The 24,242-nt window shown below is 40.0% G+C and overlaps 1 protein-coding gene across 6 annotated transcripts in view; it reads right to left on the bottom strand.

The window, feature by feature from the left end:
• SON (SON DNA and RNA binding protein) overlaps positions 1 to 24,242 on the bottom strand; it is a 40,036-nt gene that overhangs the window by 13,450 nt on the left and 2,344 nt on the right. For all 6 annotated transcript variants that reach the window (XR_010072481.1, XR_010072477.1, XM_063346160.1 and 3 more), the window contains exons 3-8: positions 11,849 to 22,027; positions 10,154 to 10,314; positions 7,677 to 7,817; positions 5,669 to 5,857; positions 1,277 to 1,387; positions 765 to 881 (exon numbers count right to left, since the gene is read on the bottom strand). Coding sequence is in view for 4 of the 6 variants with exons in the window: in XM_063346160.1 (XP_063202230.1) it covers positions 765 to 881; positions 1,277 to 1,387; positions 5,669 to 5,857; positions 7,677 to 7,817; positions 10,154 to 10,314; positions 11,849 to 22,027 (10,898 nt within the window). In the remaining 2 variants the exon portion in view is untranslated. The remainder of the gene's footprint in view (positions 1 to 764; positions 882 to 1,276; positions 1,388 to 5,668; positions 5,858 to 7,676; positions 7,818 to 10,153; positions 10,315 to 11,848; positions 22,028 to 24,242) is intronic.

Raw genomic sequence — 24,242 nt, forward strand, 5'->3', positions numbered from 1 at the left:
AAGACTGACCGCCATAACTCATTATTCTTTTTGCCTGAAAGGTGGATATTGCTTGAATTCCTCAGTTCTACTTCTTGAAAGAGTTTAGTATTCAGTTTCAAAGATGAAGCATGAATTATTAAAACTTATAAACCGCATGTATGTATGACGCACCACACCGTCAAAATAAGCCAGTATTACTCTGCAGTAAGAGGTAACTATTTCACCGTAGGATGACATTCAACTTAGTAACCCAACTGCAACTCCTGGTTTAACATTCCAAATCTTTGGCTCCCAGAAAACACTAGTGATACAAGTAGAGGCAAAGCAGCAGTCAGATAGAACCAAGTCAAACAAAATGGCTGTTTGGGACTTGGTTCACTGAAGTTGATGCCAAAACATCACTTCGATAACATCGGGATCAAACCTTGCCTCACCTGTCCCAATCCTGTAAAAGTAGTGATGGACCTACCACTGCAATCATACCAATATCACGAATGGCATTTCAGTGTAAGATAACAGTATATACGAACCAATCTGATTCAAATAGCAGACGCACACCTTATTGAAGTACTCTATGTCATGAACAACACCTTAATGCACAACAAAATGGACACAGCAGCAGCAAGTATCTAAATCGATCAAAAGACAATGATTTAACTCAACCTGTTATATTTGACACATGCATTACCACAGATTTTTAAGGCATATTTTTTGCATTTTCCGATACTTCCACTGCTATTTAAAATGTGATAGTTAGACAAGTATGTGTGCATAACTTCTACCTTTCTAATCCACGCTTGGGGACCACTGTTGGTCAGCTCATCCGAGGACAATATCTGTGCTCCAGTACTTCCTGTGAACTGGCCAGGTATGGAGTTTGATTGAGCCCAGGCGTCAATCTAGAAAATAAAAATCAAATGTAAGACTGAAATAAAAGCGTGCACATTTTTCCTTTGCAATTCTCTGTTGCTTCTCAATAATTTTCATGATGATTCCTCACTAAACTTTAGTGCTGTGTTCATTAGCACTCATTTGTAAGCAGACACTCCAAAAAGCTGAACATCTTTGTATAGCAACCCTAAAGCCTGAGCTCAGTCCAGCAAGTTCATTGTTCACAGTTTGCTTATCCTCAAAATCAGTGTTACGAAGTGCAAAATAAAAGCAGAACTTTTAAACATGTGCCCATAAACCAGCCTTCCAAAAACCTGTACCTAAAATACATAATGAAAAATCAGCTGGTGTGAAGGTTTACTTTCTGTTAAGTTCATCAAAAGGATGAAAAAGTGCAACATACCTGTTCCTGTGCACGATTTAACATGCACATGGCCTCTAAATCAAACGTGTTTTCATTAAGCCTTTTCTGAGCCAGTGCTCGATCATTCATAGCTGTAGTTATGTCCACGCCCTAGGAAGAAAAAGATTATTTTTAAAAATATATCAGACCACAATAATAGCCATTTGATGTGGAAAAAGCTGCTGTAGAATAAATACAATATACTACAGATACTACAGCATCGTTTTACACATTGAATAGTTGGTTTGATACACAAACAGGCAACTTAAAAAAAAATCCTGGGACTACTTGTTAAGTATATCCAATATGGGCTTTCCTAAACAAATACAAAATCTGAAGTTAAATTATAACACCTTGATAACTTACTATCACCTGCACATACAAAATATCAAAACAGTTATTTTCAGAAAACAGTTCTGGTGCATAATACTTAAATAGAGAAGCATATTGTTCAATGGAATCTCAATAACCAACAGAATTAGATGTAATTTATCTAGGAATTAAGAAAAAAAAAAAAAAGCCTTCATACAGTTGTTCACATGAGCATCCTATGATTACGTCACACTAAAACTTCAAGTTAAACATATAAAAAAATTACAGCAAGAATCCCATGTATTCCATGAACTTGGCTTTAGTGTTTTAAATCTTAATCTTCAGCCTAAAACAGACTTGCATAAAAGTAAAACCAAACTGCTAGGTCATAAAATTGATGGTTTTGGATAGACCTGTGCTGCTGAACTGGCATAAAGTGTAAAGAAAAATAAATCTGAAACTATCTCACACATACTGATTAGAGTCATTTGGGTAAAAACATGGAACAAATCAAGAAGCTTAATGCAAACCTCTGTGCAAAGCAATCAATGGAGAAATCCAAAATATTTGGGGATATAAAGATACAATAAATTATGGCTAGCACACAGCTCTTTTAAAATTATTTGTGCCCTGTTCTTCAGATGATCTGCATTTTATGGATCATTCTATTTTGAGAGGAGAAAAAGAACAGTGCTCAGAGACAAGTGAATTTTCCATGGATATGCGAGCAAGTGAAGGAGACTGAAAGAGCTGTAACTGTTTGAAACACAGAAGAAACCGGATAATCAAAAGAGCAGGTGGCACATAGATATAAAGTAAGCGATGGTTTAATTATTATTTTTTTTAAAAAATTTGTTTTACAAAAGACTTATCTTTTGTTAGTCACTATCTCAATAACCTTAGCCTCTCACACATTATATTAGAATAAAGGGCCAGTAGAAGAAACTGATTTAAAATTGCATTTGCTGAACAGAAAAATACAGTTAATCCACAAAATCCCTGTCACAGGAACCAGGACAAGAATTTAGTAAATACTGAAGAACAGTAAGAGACAGAAACAAATGTCTACAATGGCATAAAACAGGTTAATTATTTTTGAACTCTGGCTATTAAATCTTATTTTAAGATGGGGAATTTTTTTTTACTGTTTAGGACAAAAAGCATTTCCTTTGGGAAGATCACTACTGAAACATCTGGCACTGACCAAGACAGACTTAAAATCCCGGAAGTCCTATGCGTCTATGAAGTGGACTTCAGTGTTTATTTATTGTCCCAGCTGACAAAAACACAGATCATAAACAAGGCACAAGAAAATTATAAGATTTTCTAACAATCACCTGACAGTCACATAGGTACAAGAACGCCTGTTCAGAATATAAACTTTCTTGTGTTAGTAAGTTCCCCCTATATAGTTAAAATAATTCTTTAATGTCTTGTTTGTGAAACTTGTTCAGGAGATAAATAAAAGTTATTCTACTCACCAAAAGCTTCAATCCAGCAATACACATAGGCATGCAAGTAGTCCACTGAAACCACATTGGGACCACTCACATACTTAAACACACATGTGTACTTTAGTGCTTTACCGGACTGGGGCCTATTAGTAGATACCCTGGTTAGTTAGAATTCCCATATACTTTCCCCACATGGTCAGTCACCATTTTGGAGACCATCATGGCTTTGTAATATGTCAAGACACTTGATGGCAGCTTTGCATCTTGAAAAAAAAAAACAGCTCTGCTTGAAGTATGAAAAGTTGTTATTATTTAGTCAAGTAAAACAGTTTCAAGTTCAGCATGCTATTCTCTGTAAAGTTTTGCCTTTCCAATCCTACTTTTAATAACATCTTCCCCACAGACAAAAATTGCAAATAATGAAGCAAGAAAGAAGAGGCTGACAACAAAAAGCAGGCTTTTTTGACATACTTTGTAGGTCCACCAATACATCAAATGCATTTACTACTTTTTTAGATCATGATGGCTTCTCTGCGTAATAGTCCCCTGTGCATGCTCCAAACTTAAATACAACACTTCAACTCTATACTTTCAGACTTCCAAATATAGCTTCTTTCTCATAAGCTTCTCTGCCTTCTGGAGACATGCTAATACTTCAGGTTACTCAAGACTTTTTCCTCCATCTCCTACTACAACAAACCACTATATTAAGAACATAATGTTTTATTAAAACAATTCATAATATATCAGCAGGGCCATTTCGGACTGCTTATTCTCGTAACTAATTCTGTGACTTGAATAAAAACATAACAATAAAACCAATTACGTATTTTTCAATGTCAATGTAGACTTGCATCAGAATTGCCACAATCAGATTTCACAATTAGCAACAATGACTGGAGGTAAATTATATGTCAAACTTCCTGAGGATCCACGCACATTCCCCCTCTACCCTACTGCAACAGGAAGGGAGCTTATCTGGTTTATTTTGCTCCAAGAAAGCCGTTTCAACCACAAAGAGTCCTCATAAGCATTAAAAAAATTAATCAGAGAAGCACTCTGTTACCTTTCAGACTCCCTGGAGAAACATACATGGATTCTGCTACTACAAGAGTATTCCAAAATTAAGGATTGTCAAACCCAAAGGGGATGGTATGCTCTGCTGTCAGCTAATGACCCTTGAAATCATCCTTAACACAAACCAAGTTAAGGTAAATGCAAATAAAAATATTTATTTACAAAATATAAAAACAGACAACAGTGTTACAAGCTTTTATAAAGATACACGTGACAGAAAGAAAGTTATGTTTAATGTATTTACTCCAATGTCAATTTTTAAGGCCTTTTCTACATACTCAACACACGAACCATCAGTGCTTAGCCAACCCAGTTTGTCAAAGACACAAGCCCAGTGTCATTGGCAACCTAGATGCAGACATCTACAGAGCTCACCTGAACTATGAGCATATCATTAACCATTTGAAGGACAAGACTTTTTACCACTTGGTAAAAAAAAAAAAAAAAAAACCACAGCCAAATGTTAGTATATAATGTTTCTGTGCTATGGACTTTTTACATATAGCCTAGTAACTGGGAATGACATTCTGCACGAGCATTTCAGAATGTTTGTATTATTAGTGGTTCATAAAAAGACCAAACAGCAGTTACCATCTGCACTGAGGGAACGACGAGTTGGGTACCTGACTGTCAAACTCTGATGTATACCGTGAAAATACCTGTTGAACGAGCTATATTTACTGTGCTTTTGGTGCTCTAGACACAGAAGAAAATATCTTCTGTGCTTCAGGAAGCAAATTGTACAACCTTAGAAAGTTCTTGAAAAACAAAAAGCACCAAGTGGAGAGATCGTTTCCTCAGAAATGGATGCCAAGGCTTTTTTGTTTATTCACTTTGAAAGCTATGAGAACAAGTCTTCAGATGGAGAGAGGTAACATCAACTTGAAAAAATTTACATCTGTTTTAAATATTTAATTTACTTAATTACAAAAACCCCACAAAGCATCCTTTTTAAGACATTTCAAGGGGAAAAACATTTGGTTTTTCTTTTTTAGTTTATTGCACATACAATTAGATTTTCCTTTGGAAGGCCACATGGAAGACAACTATGTGAGAAAATGTGACTGTAAAGCTAAAAAATTACGAGATACGTCCAGATGAAGCCGCAGTTTGAGAAACTACTTTCAAACCTATTTTTAATGGACTACATTTCAATGTAGTGTTATTGCTCTAAGATTGGTAGAACAATTTTAATTATTATTAAATTCATTATTATGAAAGTCTCCACTTAGGGTATTAACCTCTGCAGGAAACTGGACAAGAAACTTGCTTTTCACCTTCAAGCAAAAGTTTATATTCTATTCTAGAGGCAGAGAAGTCACTAGTTGACAAAAGCACACAGTATGGGTACAGGTTGCTTTTGTCATTACCCATGTGAACACGGCAACCAAATTCGAAGACCACAGCAGTTCAAATACTTCGCTTATTAAAGTGCTGGATACTACCTACGTAAGCGTTTGGGTTTTTTTGTAGACTGCAATTTGACAGCAGACTGACCAGGTGATGGTTTTGGTTTTCTTATATGATATGCTTTCCTTCCCTTCCTTACCTCAATGGATGGTTTGGGGAAAACATCATCCTTGCCGTCGTCTTTGCCTTTTTCAACTGGAACCCATTCTCCATAGACACTATCTGCTTCTTTTTTCCTATGCTGAGACCCAGATGAAACAGGGAACTCCTTTGACAAGCTGACCTGATTTTTTGGTTGTGGTGGTGGTGCTGGTTTTATGCTGGGAGTCTTAAAGAAATAAAAGTAGAAAAAGTTAAAAACAGAAAACACACAATACTCACAGCATGTCTTCAAGAAACAATTTACTGTGTACACTTCATATTAAGTTTTCATAAAATAGTCATTGTTCTTACTAACATCAAACTGAAAGACTTTATAACAAATCATTTTAGCACAGCCCTAAAAACACACAAGTGAGCACCAAACTATACCATAAGATGAAACAGACAGAAGCTAAAATTGCTTAAATTGGCTTCAGCAGCCAAAAATGTGCAAAACCTCACTCTCACAATTAAATCTCTGTGCTTTCCCTCCACCCCATCATAAAAAGAACAATCTTAAACCTGGCACACATGCATTTTGTAATGGAAAACTCCAAAATAAAATATCACATGGCTGTGATATCCACATGATGATAAAAGGCTCTACATTCCTATACAGAGAGAAAGCAGTTTTCAACATTTTGTTTTCTAGTTTTTCATTATTTTTTAATAGCAGCATGAATCTCAAAGTAAATTAAGTCTATGAGCTTGTTTTCCTTAGAAAGTATTGCTAATATATTAACAGTCCGCAGAAATCTCTTCTACAGGTTGCTCTTCTAAGAGGCAAACAGAGCTCAGACAGCTCACAACATTGGGTAAACTCCTACTATCAAAGGAACATAGATTGGAAATGGTAATAAGACTGGAATCCAGAAAGAATGGAAAGAATGATACTAAAAGGGTAAAAACTGTGGAAAATAGGCAGAGCAGCCCATAACCACTGAAGAACATTCCTCTTTGGAGCTGGTTAGAATCCCAAGGTTTCCTGAGTTTTGTCATACCGCTTTCTAGTGGTTCAATATAAAATATAAATCTATTTCTACCTTACATCTTATGTAAATATGTATTACTGCTTATTTTGTGTACACCACAAGATATATATATATATATATATATATATATATATATATAGTACTTTATACGCTGCAAAATCAGAGCAGACTTTCACAGGCACACCCCCCCCCCAAAGATTCAACTATTAAAAAAAAAAAAAACCACCAACCCCAGAAACTAATCCATGCTTCAAAGCATACAAATCCCAGGTGCATTTAAAGATATGCTCCCTCATTTTATTCCTTCCAACATATTCATATCCAGAAAGAGTCAATACAAGCTCTGACAGAGTCAAAAGCAGTTCCCCCAAGGAGGGGGCTTAATAGGACATTTAGAGCCTCTTAGTAACAGGCAACATCAGTGATCCTCATTCTTAACACAGCATTTACTTCTCTATTGGCTAATCTCAAAACTAACATTACGTTCTTCTCCTTTAGCGAACACTTGAGATCTACTGAAGTAGCAGACATACGAGATTTGGAGTCTGCACAAAGCTGATGGTATCATCTTATTTAGGTGTTATCTATCACCTATTTTAGGTGTTATCTAAACACTTCAAAATGTGTTTAGAATTTTCCTGGGGGGTGGTGGTGGGGGGTGTTTGTCTTTTAAACAAAAAGCATTTTCCAATTCCAGTGCTGTTTACAAATTCATACTGTATTTTTGCAAATAAAATGTGAAGTAAAACCAATCCTCTTTATATTATTTAAGCTTTAAAAGCGGCAAAGATATTAATGAAAAGAAAAAAACAACAAACCAGTTTCAATAAAATTATAGGAACTACCAAAATTTCATAGACTGCAGGTAAGTTTTTTATTGTAGCAAGAGTACTTTAACAACATCCCAATGCAATTTCACCAAGATTATCAATCTCTGCTTAATTCCTGTAAAATTACTTGCATTATTTAAAAATAACCACATTTTAAAATATTGACAATTAAAGAAGTACTCACACTTAAATTGAAAAAAATAGGTTTGGGTTCACTGAGCTTAAAAGGATGATTATAGAAAGGACGTTCTTCCTCCTCTTCATCAGAAACATGAGGTTTGTTCACTATCACATCATCTGTGCTTTGAGCAATCTTCTTGCATTTCTAAAAGGAGAAAAAAAAAAGGGGGGAGGACATGACAGCTCTGAATAAACCTGAACCTTCAACCAAAACATACAAAAGAACATTTTTACAAAAATGTGTTTTTCTTCTCTAAAGCAGAAGGTATAATCTGGGTAAATCTTTTAGCGATGCCGTCAATATATACACTTTTGACATTTTACACACATTATCAAACACCTTCCTAGGTTTGCTAGGCACTCATGCAGCAAATAATTTCACAGACATAAAATTTCAGCAGTATACTGTAAAACCTGGTACATACTTCTAGTTGCAGAACGTATGTCTAAGGCTGCAAACATTCCAGAGTAGGAACTCACTGGTTGTTTGGCATCCCACATAACTAGCATATTGCAACCTGACAGAAACTTCACTATAACTCACAAAACTACCACACAGGAAAACTTAAGAATTAATAGTTACGATTCTATGTTCTACTGGTAATGCAGGGACCTACTCAGAAGCAGTGCCTCCACGAGATCTCAGATTTCTTCTGAAATGTTTTGACGTTGGTCAGGTATGCAAGACACCCCCATTTTATATTCAACAGAAGTTGAATATAAAACATATAGGTGCTATAGGCATATTGCAGTCAAATGAGAAGAGAGCCTCCAGGGAGGGGGAGGCGGGGGGAGGGGGGGAGAAAACAAAAAGAGGTTCTAGAGAGGCTCAAATATTATGATGAAAAACTGTTTACTGATCATGGTTATCTGCACCGAGTGTTTACCAGTAGCAACTATAACCTAGTCAGCCCAAAATGCATTTGAGAACGTTATAGTCTAGTACATTCCCATTCGTGAAAAGTACATTTAGAAGACATTTGAGGACTTAATATTTAAGGAAATAATACCGGTAAAGCGAAGCCATCATCGGATTTCATTCTAATTCAAGTTCATACTATGTAAATCACATCTGTTTGATTGTTGGCATGTAAGGAGCAAACAGGCAGCTCCATCACTAAAAATCAAGACAATTAACGGCACTGCTCTCACCATTCCTTCAAAAAAAAAAAAAAAAAAAAAAAAAAAAAAAAAAAAGAGATTCCCGCACTCTCCTGTGCTAAGACGCCTCTGAGCATCAACTGAAGCACATTCCTCAGGCAACAGGAAAAGCCTGCACTATCTGGAAAGCTAATCAACAAAATGTATTACCTACATTAATTAGGTTGGCTCCCAACTAATTGGAAGCAGTCTGTCCAGTCTGCAGGTTACACTGCAGAGAGGAAAGACAACACAGCTAACTTTACAGGAAGCTGAACAGGCTCCAGAAAGGGTTCTCCTCTTGGGCACACTACCATATAACAATGGCCTAGGCTGCTTCTGCGGCCAATTTTGATTAAATGGAACAGGAACATTGTCCAACAGATTCCCACAGTTGGAAAGGGCAAAGCAGGGGCAGGTTTTAGGCTTCCAGATTAGCACTAGCTACACTGGATCTTGGTCAGGTTACATGAACCACTTAAGATGTCTGCACAGTGTATCTGCACAATCTCAGCTTTTTTACAAACAAGTACTTCTGCTTCCACTAGCCCACGCACAACTAAGAGATTACTTTTCAGCAATTTGACATTGCTTAATTTCAGATGTTATTCCCATCAACAGGTATTTCAGAACTGTCACGCTGATGATGCAATTTAAAAAAAAAAAAAAAAACCACAAACAAAAAACACCAATCCAAAAGCACTTCCCCGCTCCCCCCTCACCCTATTCCAAATTTTCTCTAGTTTCTGGGGGAAAAAAAACTACAGGGAAATTAACAAATTGAAAAAGATTTTACTACAGTAAAAGGACAAATAGCAATTTTTTTCCCCACAATCAGAACAAAAACATCCCATTTGTAGAAGTGAACTGCAATGGAACAGAATAGCAGCAGTATTTTTTCTAAAATTATCTTAAGAGTGCGTATTAAAATATATAGAACTATGTGAAGCGGGCACTTGATTTTTGACCCAGAGATAACATTTAACAATGTGAAATTCACTAACTAAAGTAAGGCCATAAATAAATAAAACCACCAGAACCAAAAACTAGAAGTGAAAGCTTTGGTTTTTATTAACAGGACTGCAAGGAAAACTACCAATTTGTACAAAGTTAGAACAGAATCAAAACAAAACAAAAAAAAGGCAAAAGAATTGGATTTCATGTATTTCCACAGAATTAAAATACCTGTTTTGATGACTTAAAAAGAACTGTGTAGAGAATAAGGGCTCAAATCACCAGCCAGCTTACATGCTAACCAAGCACACAGAATGACAGCTTGCCTACAAGTCACAAAACAACAATTTGCTTATTTTCAGGTTTAATACTGTTGTTTTCGCTTACCTCTGTGAGCTCCTTTAGCGTATCTCTTGATGACTTCTGATTGGCTTTGTCGTCTTTCTTTTGAGATAACAAAGGCATCAGGCTTGGTGGTAAGGGAACACCAGACTTAGCACACATGGCCGCTGCATTAGCTTTGGCTATTTCAAGTAGCTGAGCCTTGTCTAAAAAAAATTATATTTTTTTTTTAAAGAAAAATTATTATTTTTACAGATTCTTGTTTTAATAATAAGCAAGCATTTCTGTCAGACTAAACAAAGTACAAAGACAAAACAAAGATTTTACCCATGCCATGCATTTTTATGTTCTATGAAGATAAATAAAACTGTACTTAGTTTCTCAGGACTTGTTAAAATTTGGTCTACCCAACAGACAAGTGAAACTGCAAATTTAACACAAAGCACGGGAGTCCAAATTACAGCACTCAAAATCCTCCAAACCCCAGAAGTTCTTTGCCTATTTTACCTCACTGATTCATTCTAGTATTGGAAATACTACGTCATTTCTATATAGCATAAATTCCAAATTTCTATTCCACTTCTAGCCATCTCTGAAAAGCATTTAAAGGTCTTGAGGAAGTCTCCAAGTCCCCCAGTACGTAGCCTGAAAGCTACTTACAACTAACCAGCAGAGAAATACAAGCAGTGAATAAAATCTGCATTTGCATAAAATACAATTACAAGCAAAACTGTTAATAAAACAGTATTTTGCTTTACTAAGGCAATAAGCACATGTGGCCCTATCACAGAAATAGTAAATGAAAATAAAGTTATGCTTTATTTGATTTGCCAGTTTGCAAATGAGTTACCACTATCTCTGCAAACATAAAAGCTTTATAAAAATCCTGAAAGGACAACATTCCTTTACCTCTTAAGCAGTAAAAGTATCCAGATACAGACTTGCTGCACAATCAAAGCATGAAGGCAGAGTCAAGGATGCTTACTAATTCTCATGTTCTGTACAAAAATACTTCACTGGTAGAGGGGCTTCCATGGTAACTTTATGTTACGGGACTAAAAGGATCAGATCCTGAGGTCCACAAAAGGAGGTTTCCTAACACACTGCATAAGTGCTCGTCTCCCAAAACCTCCTTTCTCCATATGTAACTTACTACCTAAGGAAACTACAAGGCCCTTCTTCCTCCAATCAGAGAAAAGATGCAGTTCATTAGCATTTTTTATTTTCCAATCAGCTGTGTCTGGGAATACTATCAGAAACAAGTCTCCCTTCCCATTAAATTCTTACCATGGGAAAGAGGCAAGACAGGGTAATGGAAGCAGACAAACAAGCATTACAGCTGACAACAGAGCTAAGACCTCTCCAACTGACACTTACTTTCAAATATTCTTTCATGCCCAATTTGAGCTCAGGAAAACTAGAAATTCCCAAGTTTCTTACAGAATACTTGGCCTTTAGTAACCATTACAATAAAGTGTTGCTCGAGGCTGCAACATACTACCTTTGTATAAAAGCTCTATAACAAAGATATAACCTGCTCTGAATACGCTTTCATCCAAATGGTAAGCATTGATTCAGCTTCAATGTAAGAGTTCCTACTGGAAGTCATTGCCTAAAAATAATGCACAAAACGACTTCCAAGAAAATCCTTACGAATGCTACAGAGATGTTAAAATAAGACTATATAAACTAACAGTATCACCTAAGCATGGAACTACTGAAAATAAAATTGTCACTCACCCAAGTCTGTAAGACGTTTAGGTGACCTGCTGGAAAATCGTTCTGATGACCTCGACCTACGACGATCAGGTGATCTGCTGTATCTTCGTCTCCCTGAAGATCTTGACCGTCGAAGTCGAATTGGTGACCTACTAGAGCTCCGTCTTCTTCCTCTTGACCTTGATCGCCTTTGACGAATAGGTGTTCGACTCCTGCTCCGTAATCTGAGTGATATTCTACGATCTCTTGAATCTGATCTTCTTCTTCTTCTGTCGGTAGATCTTGATCTATTTCTCTGAGATCTCTTACGCCTGTCTCTTGATAAAGAACGTCGCCTTCTTGATGCTGACCTTGACCTACTCCTCCTTCTGTGCCTTGAACGCGACAACGAGCTAGACCGAGAGCGACGATTAGATTTTGATCTTGATGCTCTTCTCCGTGTTACTGATCTGGAGCGATTCCGTCTAGAGCGAGAGTCTGTATCGTACCTCTGGGATCTGCGCTGTGAAGACCTGGAGCGCCTGCTTCTAGACCTTCGTGAAGATTCTTTGTCTGCTGTTTTTTCAACAGATTTGGATCGACTCCGTTGGCGAGCAGCGGACCTGGAGCGCCTACGTCTAGACCTCCGCGAAGACTCTTTGTCTGCTGCTTTTTCAACAGATGTTGATTGACTCCTTTGGCGAGCAGCGGACCTGGAGCGTCTACGTCTAGACCTCCGTGAAGACTCTTTGTCTGCTGTTTTTTCAATAGATGTGGATCTACTCTTCTGGTGAGCAGCAGACCTGGAACGTCTACGTCTAGATCTCCGTGAAGACTCTCCGTCTGCCACTTTTTCAACAGATGTGGATCGACTCTTTTGGCGAGTAAGAGACTTTGAGCGTCTGCTTATAGATCTTCGTGGAGACTCTTTGTCAGACATTTTATCAACAGATTTGGATCTAGATTTTTCACGTTCGGAAGACTCAGAACACCTACTTTCATGTATAAAGGAAGAGTCCTGTTCCTCCGACCTCTCAAGAGGTGTGGAATCCTGTTTATCTTCATCTGCCAAAGAGGGCTCCACATCCTCACCCTCTTCACCAGTGGTAGACCTTGATTCATGATCATCTGACGACGTGGAGTCTCTTCGTTCAGCTGTCAAGGAGGTCTCCACGTCATCTGCTTCTTCACCAGTGGTAGACCTCGATTCACGCCCATCAGGGGATGTAGAACGTCTGTGTTCAGTTGTCAAAGAGGGTTCCATGTCCTCTGCTTCTTCACCAGTGGTAGACCTTGACTCGTGATCATCTGATGATGTGGAATCTCTTCGTTCAGCTGTCAAGGAAGGTTCCATATCCTCCGCATCTTCACCAGCAGTAGACCTCGACTCATGCTCATCTGAGGATGTGGAATGCCTACGTTCAGCTGTCAACGAGAGCTCCCGGTCCTCTGCTTCTTCACCAGTGGTTGACCTTGACTCACGTCCATCAGGAGACATGGAGCGTCTATCTTCAGCTGCCAAAGAAGGTTCCAAATCCTCTATTTCTTCACCAGTTGTAGACCTTGACTCACGGTCATCAGAGGATGTGGAATGTCTGCGTTCAGCTGTCAAAGAGGGCTCCCCATCTTCCATATCTTCACCAGCAGTAGACCTTGACTCATGCTCATCAGAAGATGTGGAGTCTCGTCGTTCAGCTGCCAATGAGGGTTCTGCATCCTCTATCTCTTCACCAGTGGTAGACCTTGACTCATGCTCATCAGAAGACACAGAGGATCTACGTTCTGTTGTCAAAGGCTGCTCCAGATACTCTGCTTCTTCACCAATGCTAGATCTTGACTCATGCTCATCAGGGGACATGGAGCGCCTATGTTCAGATGCCAAAGAGGGCTCCCGATCATCCATTTCTTCATCTATAGATTTCTGCTCATGGCCCTCAGGAGACACAGACCTTCTATGTTCAGAAGTCAAAGAGGACTCCAGACCCTCTTCCTCCATGGGAGATTTCAGCTCATGACCTTCCTGATATGAAGATGTGGAATGTCTACGTTCAGATACCAAAGAGGGCTCTAGATCCCCTGTTTCCTCACCAGGGCCAGATTTCACACTGTAGCCATCAGGGGACATGGAGCACCCACTTTCATGCATTAAAGAAGGCATTGCATCATCCGTTTTTTCAGCAGGGATGGATTTCAAGTCACTGCCATCAGGGGACATGGAGGCTCTATCATTTAGTGTCAAAGGTTCAAGACCGCCTACTTTTTCAACAGTGGCGAATCTCAACTCCTGGCCATCAGGGGATGCTGCATGTTCATTTTCAGGTGTTGGAGAAAGCTCACCCACATCTGCTTTTCGAATAGGGGTGAATCTTACCTCCTGGCTCTCGAAAGACAAAAGATGGTCATTTTCAGATGTGAAAGAAGAATCCATATCCTCTGTTTTCTCAGCATGAGTCAATCTTGATTCATACTCTTGAGGGGACAGTGCATGTTCATTTTCATATGTCAGAGAAGGTTCCTCAGCCTCTACTTTTTCAATAGGGCTAGACTGCAGCTCCTGACCTTCAGGGGACATGGCACATTCACCTTCAGACATCAAAGACAGCTCCTGCACCTCTGTTTTTTCAACAACAGTAGACTGCAACTCCTGACTATCAGTGGACATTGAACTTTCACTTTCAGATGATTCAGAATGTTCCTCCATTTCTTCCTTTTCAGCAGGACTGGATCTCAAATCATGGCCTTCAGGGGATACATCATACTCATTTTCAGACAGCAAAGCACACTCCTGCACCTCTGTTTTTTCAGTAAGAGCAGGGAGCAACTCCTGCCCTTCAGGGGACGCAGCATATTGACTGTCTGACATTAGTGAAGGCTCCTGCACCACCATTTTTTCAGCAAGGGTAGACTGTAATCCTTCGCGTTCAGGCAAGATGGTATACTCACTGTTGGATGTCAGAGAAGGCTCCTGCACCTCTTTTTCAGCAGGGATGGCTGTCATCTCCCGGCCCTCAAGAGATACAGCATATTCATTTTCAGACAGCAGAGAACACTCTTGTACCTCTGTTTTTTCAGCAAGGGAAGATGGCAATTTGTGACCTTCAGAAGACACAGTATATTCATCGTCAGGTACTACAGAAGCCTCCTGCATCTCTACCTTTTCAGGAGAGCTAGATCTCAACTCCTGGCCCTCCCAAGATACAGCATATTCATTTTCAGACATGAGAGCAGGCTCTTGCACTTGTATCTTTTCAACAGGGGGTGACCGCAACTCCTGGCTCTCAATGGACACTGAACATCTGTCTTCAGACATCTGATAAAGTTCCCGTATCTCTGTTTTTTCAGCAGGGGTTGATGTTAACTGCGGGCCATCAAGCCCTATTCTGTATTCATTTCCAGCTATTTGAGAAGGCTCCTCTACCTCAACTTTTTCAAAAGGGGTGGATGTCAACACATGACCATCAGCAGAAACAGAACATCTGCTTTCCAGTACCAGAGGTGTCTCCTGCACTTGTATTTCTTCATCATAAGCAGATCTCAGTTTGTGGCCATCAGGGGATGCAATGCATTTCAGTTCAGATGGCAAAGATGGCTTTTGCACCTCTACTTTTTCAGCAGGGATAGGTGTCAATTCATGACTGTCATGCAACACGAAAAGCCCATCTTCAGATGTCAAAGAAGTCACTGGGGCCTGCAGTTTTTCAGTAGGTGTGCTTACTGATTCACAAACATCAGCAGACTCAGAGAACCCACCTTCCAGTGGCTTCTGTAACTCCACTTTGTCAACTGCAGTGGATGTCAATTTATAGCCTTCAGGGAAGACCGAACACCTAAGCTCAGATGCCAACGACAGTTCTGCACCTTCTGTTTTCTCAAAGTAATTGTGTCTTGATATATGGCCATCATGGCACACAGGAATTACATTTTTAGACACCAAGAAAGATCCTGTGCCCTCTATTTTTCCAGCAGGCAGGTATCTCGATTCAGGCATTTCAGAAGATTCAGAGCAGTCAACTTCAAGTACTTGTGAAAGTGTCGGACCATCTAAATCTTTGTCAACGGATGATCTGGACTCATGAACAGTTGTGAATGCAACCTCCTGCATTTTTTCAAAAGATGACACTGCAATGACGTCACCCGAGACCTCAACAGGACCACACTCAGATGTTAGGGAAACAGCTGGAGCCTTTACTTTTTCAACAGATAAAGATCTTTGGTCATTTACATCAGGTGACCTGAAAGACCCACCTTCAGGCATCAATGGAAACTCATTTATTTGTGGAGCAAAGCTGGATCCTGACTCATGTCCGTCAGGAGACCTGAAGCATCCACTGTCAGAAACCAGAGAAGGCTCACGCATCTGTCCCTTTTCAATAGGCAAGGAGGATGATTCAGAGACATCAGGGAACGCAGAGCGTGTAACTTCAGGTGCCTGAAAAGATTTTTGAGCCTCTACTGTTTCAAATGGTAGTGACCTTGACTCAGGGCTGTCAGCCAACTTGGAAGATTCACTTTCAGGTACTTGCAAAAAATTCTGAAGCTCTTGTTTTTCACCGGGGATATGTCTCAATTCATGACCCTCGGACAAGTCAGACGGTACACTTTCAGACATCAGAGAAGATCCCTGAACCTCTATTCTTCCAGATGATGAGGAGATTGTCTTGTAATCATCAGAAGATACAGAGCATCCACTTTGAAGTGTCAGAAGAGGCTCTGGACCCTCTATTTCTTTGAGAGAGGTAGATCTTGACTCATTTTCATGGGATGCAAAGTGCTGAAATTGCATTACCAAAGAAGTTTCTGGATCTCCACTTTTTTCGACAGATGATGATCTTGACTTGGATGCGCAGTATGTAAGTTCAGGTAGTGATGAAGACTCCAGAGACACTGCTTTTTCCGCTGATCCATTTTCAGATGTCACAGGAAGCTCTGAAACCTGTGTTTCTTCCACAGGCACGGATCTCAATTCCTGGTCATCTGGGGTTTTGGAGCTATCAAGTTCAGACATCACAGAAGGCTGCAGACCCACTGTTTTTTCAACAGATGAGGAACTTTTCTCAAGACTATCAAAAGTTTGGGAAAATCCACTTTCAGATGCTGGCGGCAGCTCTGGGCCATTTATTCCTTCAACAGACAAAGCTACTGATGTGGGACCATTAGAGGATTTAGAGCTGCCTTCACTTGCAACAGAAGGTTCAGGAACATCTACTTTATCAAGACATTTGGTTGACTCTGTGAGTTCAGAGGACTCCGCATGCTTGCTACTGCACTTTACTGAGGATAACTTATTCTCTCTTTTTTCTATAGACTTGGACCTTGACTTAACACTATCAGAGGACTTGGACCGTTTCCGTTTGGATTTTTTTGAAGACTCCTTGCGTTTTTTTTCAACAGACCTAGACCTAGACTTGTAACGTTCAGAAGATTTTGATCGGCGACGCTTAGATTTTCGTGATGACTCCTTCTTTTTTTCCACTGATTTGGATCTAGACTTGTAACGGTCAGAAGACTTTGAGCGCTGACGTTTAGACTTTCGCGATGATTGCTTTCGATCTCTTTTTTCTACTGATCTGGATCTAGACTTGTACCGGTCAGAGGACTTTGAGCGCTGACGTTTAGACCTCCGCAGAGATGCCTTCCGACCTCTCTTCTCTACAGATCTTGACCTAGATTTCGAACGATCGGAGGAACCAGACCCTCTATGTCTGAACCTCCATGAGTATTCTTTGCCCCCTCTCTTTTCTGAAGACCTGGATCTTGATTTAGAACGGTCAGAGGACCTGGAACGTCTGCGGCGGGATCTCCAGGAGGACAACCTGCTCCCCCTCTTTTCCACTGACCGTGATTTAGACCTGTAGCGGTCAGAAGACCTGGAACGTCGGCGCCCAGACCTTCGGGAGGACAGTCTCTTTTCCACTGACCGTGATTTAGACCTGTAGCGGTCAGAAGACCTGGAACGTCGGCGCCCAGACCTTCGAGAGGACAGTCGCTTTTCCACTGACCTGGACTTAGACCTGTAGCGGTCAGAAGACCTGGAACGTCGGCGCCCAGACCTTCGAGACGACAGTCGCTTTTCCACTGACCTAGACTTAGACCTGTAGCGGTCAGAAGACCTGGAACGTCGGCGCCCAGACCTTCGGGAGGACAGCCGTTTTTCCACTGACCTGGACTTGGACCTGTAGCGGTCAGAAGACCTGGAACGTCTACGTCTGGACCTTCGGGAGGACAGGCGTTTTTCCACTGATCTGGATTTAGACCTGTAGTGGTCAGACGACCTGGAACGTCTACGTCTGGACCTCCCTCTCTTTTCTGCTGATCTGGACTTAGACCTGTAACGGTCAGATGACCTGGAACGTCTGCGCCTGGACCTCCGGGAAGACACTCTTCTCTCTCTCTTCTCCACAGATCTGGATCTAGATTTGGAATGTTTTTTTCTGGAATCTGAATGGTTTCTGCTCCTAGAACGTGCTCTTTTAGAGGTCAAACGCCTGGAAGTAGAACGCGACCTTGATTTTTTCTTCCGCTTCCTAGACCTGGACTGAGACTTGGAGCGACTCCTTTTTTGTTTCTTTGCATCATGCTTTTTATCACTGCTTCTATGGCTGCTTTTTTCCATAACTTTCTCAAGTCTCATCAGAGTCTCCTTCATCCGTGCCGCCACATCAGGTTGCACATCGGATGTTTCTGAATCTCTTTTCTCTGACTCCTGTTCTGGAGTGGCTTCTTTGACAGCCTCAGCCGGTGGAATGACTTCTGACTGACTTGCCTCTGCCGCAAGTACTGGAACTGCTTCTGTAACGGTCTCAGGTACTGGAACTGCTTCCAAATCTTTTGTCTCTGCCTCCAACCCTCCATCTGCTTCTGCCTCTTTCAGCCCTACAACAGTCTCAGGAAGAGGTGCAGTTTCCAAATCTTCTGTTTCTGCAATGTGAGCTGGAGCTGCTTCCAATTGTTTTGTGTCTCCAATTATTTCGAATTCAGGAGTCCCTGCTGAATCTTTTTCATCTGCTGCATGTGAAGAACTAAAAACTGTTTCTGCTATTAAAGGCTCAGATGCTTGAATTTGCTCTGCATCTTTCTTCTCAACCAGTATCTCACATTCAAGAGCTTGACCTGGAACATTCACATCCTCCATCTGCTGACCCTGCACTCCTTCTGCATATTGTACTTCTGCTGCCACTTCATGTTCCGGCATTGCTTCCATATCTTTCATGTCCCCTGTTTTTGGAACTGGTTCAGATCTCATTTCAGCAGCACTCAAGACTTCTGGTGCCTCTTCTGTGCTCTCCCATTCTGCAGCAGGTTTTGCTTCTAGTACTACTTGCAGATGCTCTTGTTTTTCAGTGTGAAAAGATTCTGGAACAGCTTCTGAAGCATCCTCTAAAACATTCACCACCCCAACATTTCCAAACTTCTGGGAAGCTTCCAAACCTTGGATATCCATGTGTACCTCAGGCTCTTCAACTGCTTCAGAACCTTTCACCTCTACTGTCGCAGACTCTTTCATACTTTCCAACAACCTCAATTCTCTAGCTTCTGATGCTGGCTCCAAATATTTTGCTTTCGTTACTTTCTCTGTTTCTGAAGCTTCTTCCAAAACTTTTATATTACTAAGTGAGGGCTCGTTTTTTTGCATGCTTGTCCTCCTTGTTGCAATTATATACTCAACAGTAGGTCCCTGAGTTCTCACATCTGTCAAAATCTGAGATTCTAAAGTTCCTTTCAAGTTTCTCACTTCTGTCACTATTTCTGATGCCATAGCTTTTTCTTCCACTCTGGGCAAAGACTCTAATACTGCTTGTGAATGACCTACTGTTTGCTCCCGTACAGATTCTGAACTTGCTTCAGATCCCACAACCATTTCCAAATTTTTCATCTGTGTTAAGTGTGAAGTTTTTGATCTCGCTTCCACATCTTTCACCTCTGCAACTTCCGACAAGTTGCCTAAACCTCTCACTTCTACAGTGGCAAAACTGGTAGCTGGTTCAGAATCCTTTATGTCCCCCACCACCTCAGTTTGTGAGATTCCCGTATGTGTCATGACCTGAGAATGCGAAACGATGGAATTCCCTGTTCTGCTTGCACCAAGGGGTTCTACAACTGTTTCTGCTGTGGTTTTCAAATGTACCATTCCTGCTAATGTCTCAGACTCTTTAACTGGTTCCATGCTTACAGATGCAACCACAGATTCAAGAGTCCTTTCTGTTACTGCTACAGGCCCTATAGTTGTTTCCAAACTTTTCATTGGTCTCGCAGATCCAATGGCTCGGTGACTGGCCTCCGAGCCTGCTTCTACTCCTGCCATACTACCTAGATTTATTTCTGAACCTTTTGACACCGCTGTTGAATCTAGTGTGGCTGCTAAGCCTCTAGCTACAGACCTACAAAGCACAGATTCTTCTGAAGCTTTCACACCTTCCATTTGCAAAGATAGGGAAATTGCTTCCAAACCTCTCACATTTGATTCACTCTCAGATCTTAATACTCTCAGTTCCTCTGGTTGTCTCAGTAATGAAGTACCTTCTGAATCTTTTGACTCTGTTACAGCTACAGGCTTGAGAGTAGATCCTGAAATTTTTGAAGTATTAGTATTTTCCAGCTGCAGAGTAGCTTGGCTTGTTTCTCGACCTTTTACTCCTGTTAGTGCTGTAGCTTCCACAGTTGCTCGTGGACCTTTAAAACCCTCCACCATCTGGATTTCTGGAGTTGTTTGGGGAACGAAGGTCTGCACAACCGCTACAGGTTCTTGAGTTGCTCTTAAACCTTTTGCATCTGCAGCCACATTTACATCTGTTAATTCCGCCGGAAGTGCAGATTGCTGGATTCTATCCACACTTCTTGTTTCTGTCAAGACTTGAGGTTGTAGGAACACTCCTGAGGCATTCAGCACTGTTGCAGGGTCAGTGGTACCTTCCACATCTTTGACTACTTCAACTTGCAGACCTTCTTGAGCCTCTTTGACTGAGCTAGAGCCTCTAGCTAGTTCAATACCCTTCACTTCTGTAACAGCTCCTGATCCCAGGAGTATTTTGGCACTTTTTATTTCCACCTGGGTCACAGCAGTCGCTGCAGGTATTTTAAAAGGATGTTGCAAAGACACATCTGCCTTCAAAACACTTGAACCCTCCATGGGGCTGCACTGTGTCACTCTCAGATGATCAGATATAACTGAGGGCTTCGCACCCCCTAATTCCAACGATCTTTCCACATTTTTCACATTTCCCATATGCAGAGATTCTTCAGTTGCTTCTGGAATTTTCACTTCTTCCATGGCAACAGGCACGTGAGCTACGTTCACAGTATTCAGACCCACCTGATTTGCAGGAATTGTTGTGACATCACTTGCCAAAGACACAGATTCTGCAGCTGCTTCTAACTCTTTTGCTCCCGCCTGTGCCATAGATTGTAGAGATGCTTCTGAATATTCCAACACCTCCATAGTCTCAGACTCAAGAACTGTATCCAAAGCTCTTACTTCCCCAGTGCCTTTAGATTCCAGAATAACTTCTGAAACTTTTAGTGCTTCTATTACCTCTGAAGCTACAGTTGCTGACGAATCTTTCTGAATTTCAGTTTTATTGGCAACTCCCAATGGGATGCTAGACGAAGTATCATGTCCAGTATCAACAAGAACATCCTTTTCACTTGCATGAATAGCTATAGGATAAATAGATTCATGAGACTGTTTAATTTGTTCTTCTCTAGTGCAAATTCTAGTTTGAGTTATACTAGCATTTTCTGGGATAACAGACTGGCTGCCTTCTATATTAAATGGAGGATTTGTTGCACACAAAGTCCCCTTCTCACTTCCAAGATTTTCTGTAGATTGCTGAGAATCAGTTATTGAATGAGAAGTAAGTCCTAGAGCTTGCCTATCAAGCTCCCCACTGGCTTTTAAGCACAGTTCTTCTGGTTGCATGTGGACAGACAGATTTGCATCTCCAGATCCTCCATGCTGTACACTCAACTTGGAGCTTGATTTCTCTGGCATCAACTGAGAAGCAGGCTGCAAGTCTGCATGATCTCCATGACGTGTGCTCAACTTCGACTCCTTTGGCTGCTTTTTATGCTTTTTCTCTTTCTTCCTTTTCTTCTTCTTTTTCTTCTTCTTCTTACTTTTGTGCTTCTTGTTCTTCTTGGATTTTTTCCTAGGAATTTCATCTTCACCAGTGGAGCTTCTTTTTGTAGACTGAGTACTATTTTTCACAGTATTTTTGTCTACATCTAGAAAAAATGATATATTCCTTGTAAATATTAAAACTACATTTTAAAAATTCTCTTAGACCAGTGACCAAGTACATAGACAGAGGTACAAAAAATTCAGACTTGAAACCCATGCCTTCCTCACTAAACTATCTTACACAAATAGCCCACGCTGCCCTTTTAGCCCTCTCACCCTTCCTCTCAGGAGTCACTTTAAATAAAAATAAGCCAATTTTTCTCAAAAGGTTAATAAATCTTCTTGGTCAGTAATGCAGGTCCAGTGGGAACATCACTCGTTCCAGGAAGTACGTGGATGTAATTCCACCTATATTCAACTCGGTAGTGCATTCTTCCAGGAGGCTGGAAATGTGCTTTAAAACTACACAAAGCTGCACACAGAAGTGAAACAAGAAATCCCATTTTCCAGGTAAATTATCTAAGTGGTGCTATGCTTATTGTACAAAATGTGATCAGCCCATTATCCTCTACTATGCTTTAACCTGTGAGTGAGCCCAGTACTACTAGTGCGTCAGAAATTATCGAAGCATATTTACTGATTAAGTTCCTCACAGACTAAGTTCTTCAAGCAAATTTGGGGAAACAGCATCTACTTCCCCAATCCCAAAAAAACTTGAAGGCATCATAGGCCACCAGCTGCTCAGACTGGACTGCAGTTGCCACAAGCAATTGCAGACCTCCAAATACCTAATTGAATTTTTGCTTCAAACAAGAAAGTAAAAAATAAATTCGGGTGACTGCAGAGACAAGCAATCACTGAGGGGGAAAGAAAAGATGATGACTAATGTTTCAATCACCTTCTTTTAATTCTATACCTCATTTCCCTCTGCATTTAACCCCTGTTAGGTTCTTGCCCTTCTTTGGATCTAGTGCTATGTTTTCATGAGAAATGCATTTCTATTAAAAACAATTTGTTATAATTTCTCTTAAACATGAACTATATATCAAGTGTGCTTGCATGTTATCCTCAATGATTATTTACACTGGCCAGTGCAACAATATGGATTCTCCAATTATAATCTGGCTGTGATCACAAAGCATACTCTTTCAAGTATCTTAAAACAATACAAAATTATTCATAAACTCTTGGTAATTGCAATACTATTAAATGAACGTGACTTTAGATTCCATAAACAAGTATCTTAAACAGTTTTAAGCACATACATTTACGTAGAATAAACACTTTAACAAAAAATAGTGTTTCCACCAACACTCTTGTGAATGCAATGAAAAGGATAATGAAGCAGAGTCAAATGACCTTTTCTACACTGCTTTTTCAGATAATCTCTGTTGTCCAACAGCAATGTTAACTCCTTTCCAGATATGAACAGTAGGAAGGTTTACCATAGGTTAAGTTCATTAACTTCCAGGTTAATAAGTCTCATTTATTACCATGTTAGCTCGCCTCATTCTTCCACGATAGAAAAACAAAAATAAAAAAAAAACAGATGCCAGCCTAAAGTGCTGCTTGTACAGCATAACTGAACGACTGTTGAAAGTGCAAGGTAAACAAGCCACTGTGCATAAAAGAAAGAAGAGGCAATTCCAAAACCTTGCAAAAAAAGAATCTCTGAAATAAACAATTTCCTACACTGCCTCCTAAAAAAGAAAGACAAATCACTCTAGAACTATACTTACCAAGCACATCGCAGTCACCTATGTTTCAACTCCGAAAAATTAGAAATGCAATAATTAGAGCCTTTATGTCACTAACTCTCCTGATACAGAAATCTTACAGAAAGGACTAGTCCCTTGAGAAGGGATACTCATGCAACTCTTTGGAATAATAACTCTACTAATTTACTGAAGTTATGAGATTGTTACACAAAAATTTCTTAACCTTTGGAAGATTGCAATCTGAGTATCTACATTTTAAAGGGAAGTGCATTATTCAACAACCAAACATCTTACTCTGACAGAAGAGATAATCATACAGTTCTGAATTCTAATAAATGATTTTTAGGAATAATCTTGTAAACCAATCCAAAACAACACAACAAACAATACTTCTACCCATCAGTACTATCTTTGATAGTAAGAACTGCTCATTGAGACCCTGGAGTAGATAAATACAGAATAAAGCACAATTATATCTAGAGAAAAATTATTTATACATTTTAGCATTATTGTAATGGAGAGAAAAGAAAGTAACTTTTTCACACACTAAGCAATGCTTTCATATAATAACCAGCTTCAATTTTTAAGTTATGTATTTCTC

Source organism: Chroicocephalus ridibundus, chromosome 1 (genome assembly GCF_963924245.1).
Source record: "Chroicocephalus ridibundus chromosome 1, bChrRid1.1, whole genome shotgun sequence".
In the NCBI taxonomy this organism is placed as follows: Eukaryota; Metazoa; Chordata; class Aves; order Charadriiformes; family Laridae; genus Chroicocephalus; species Chroicocephalus ridibundus.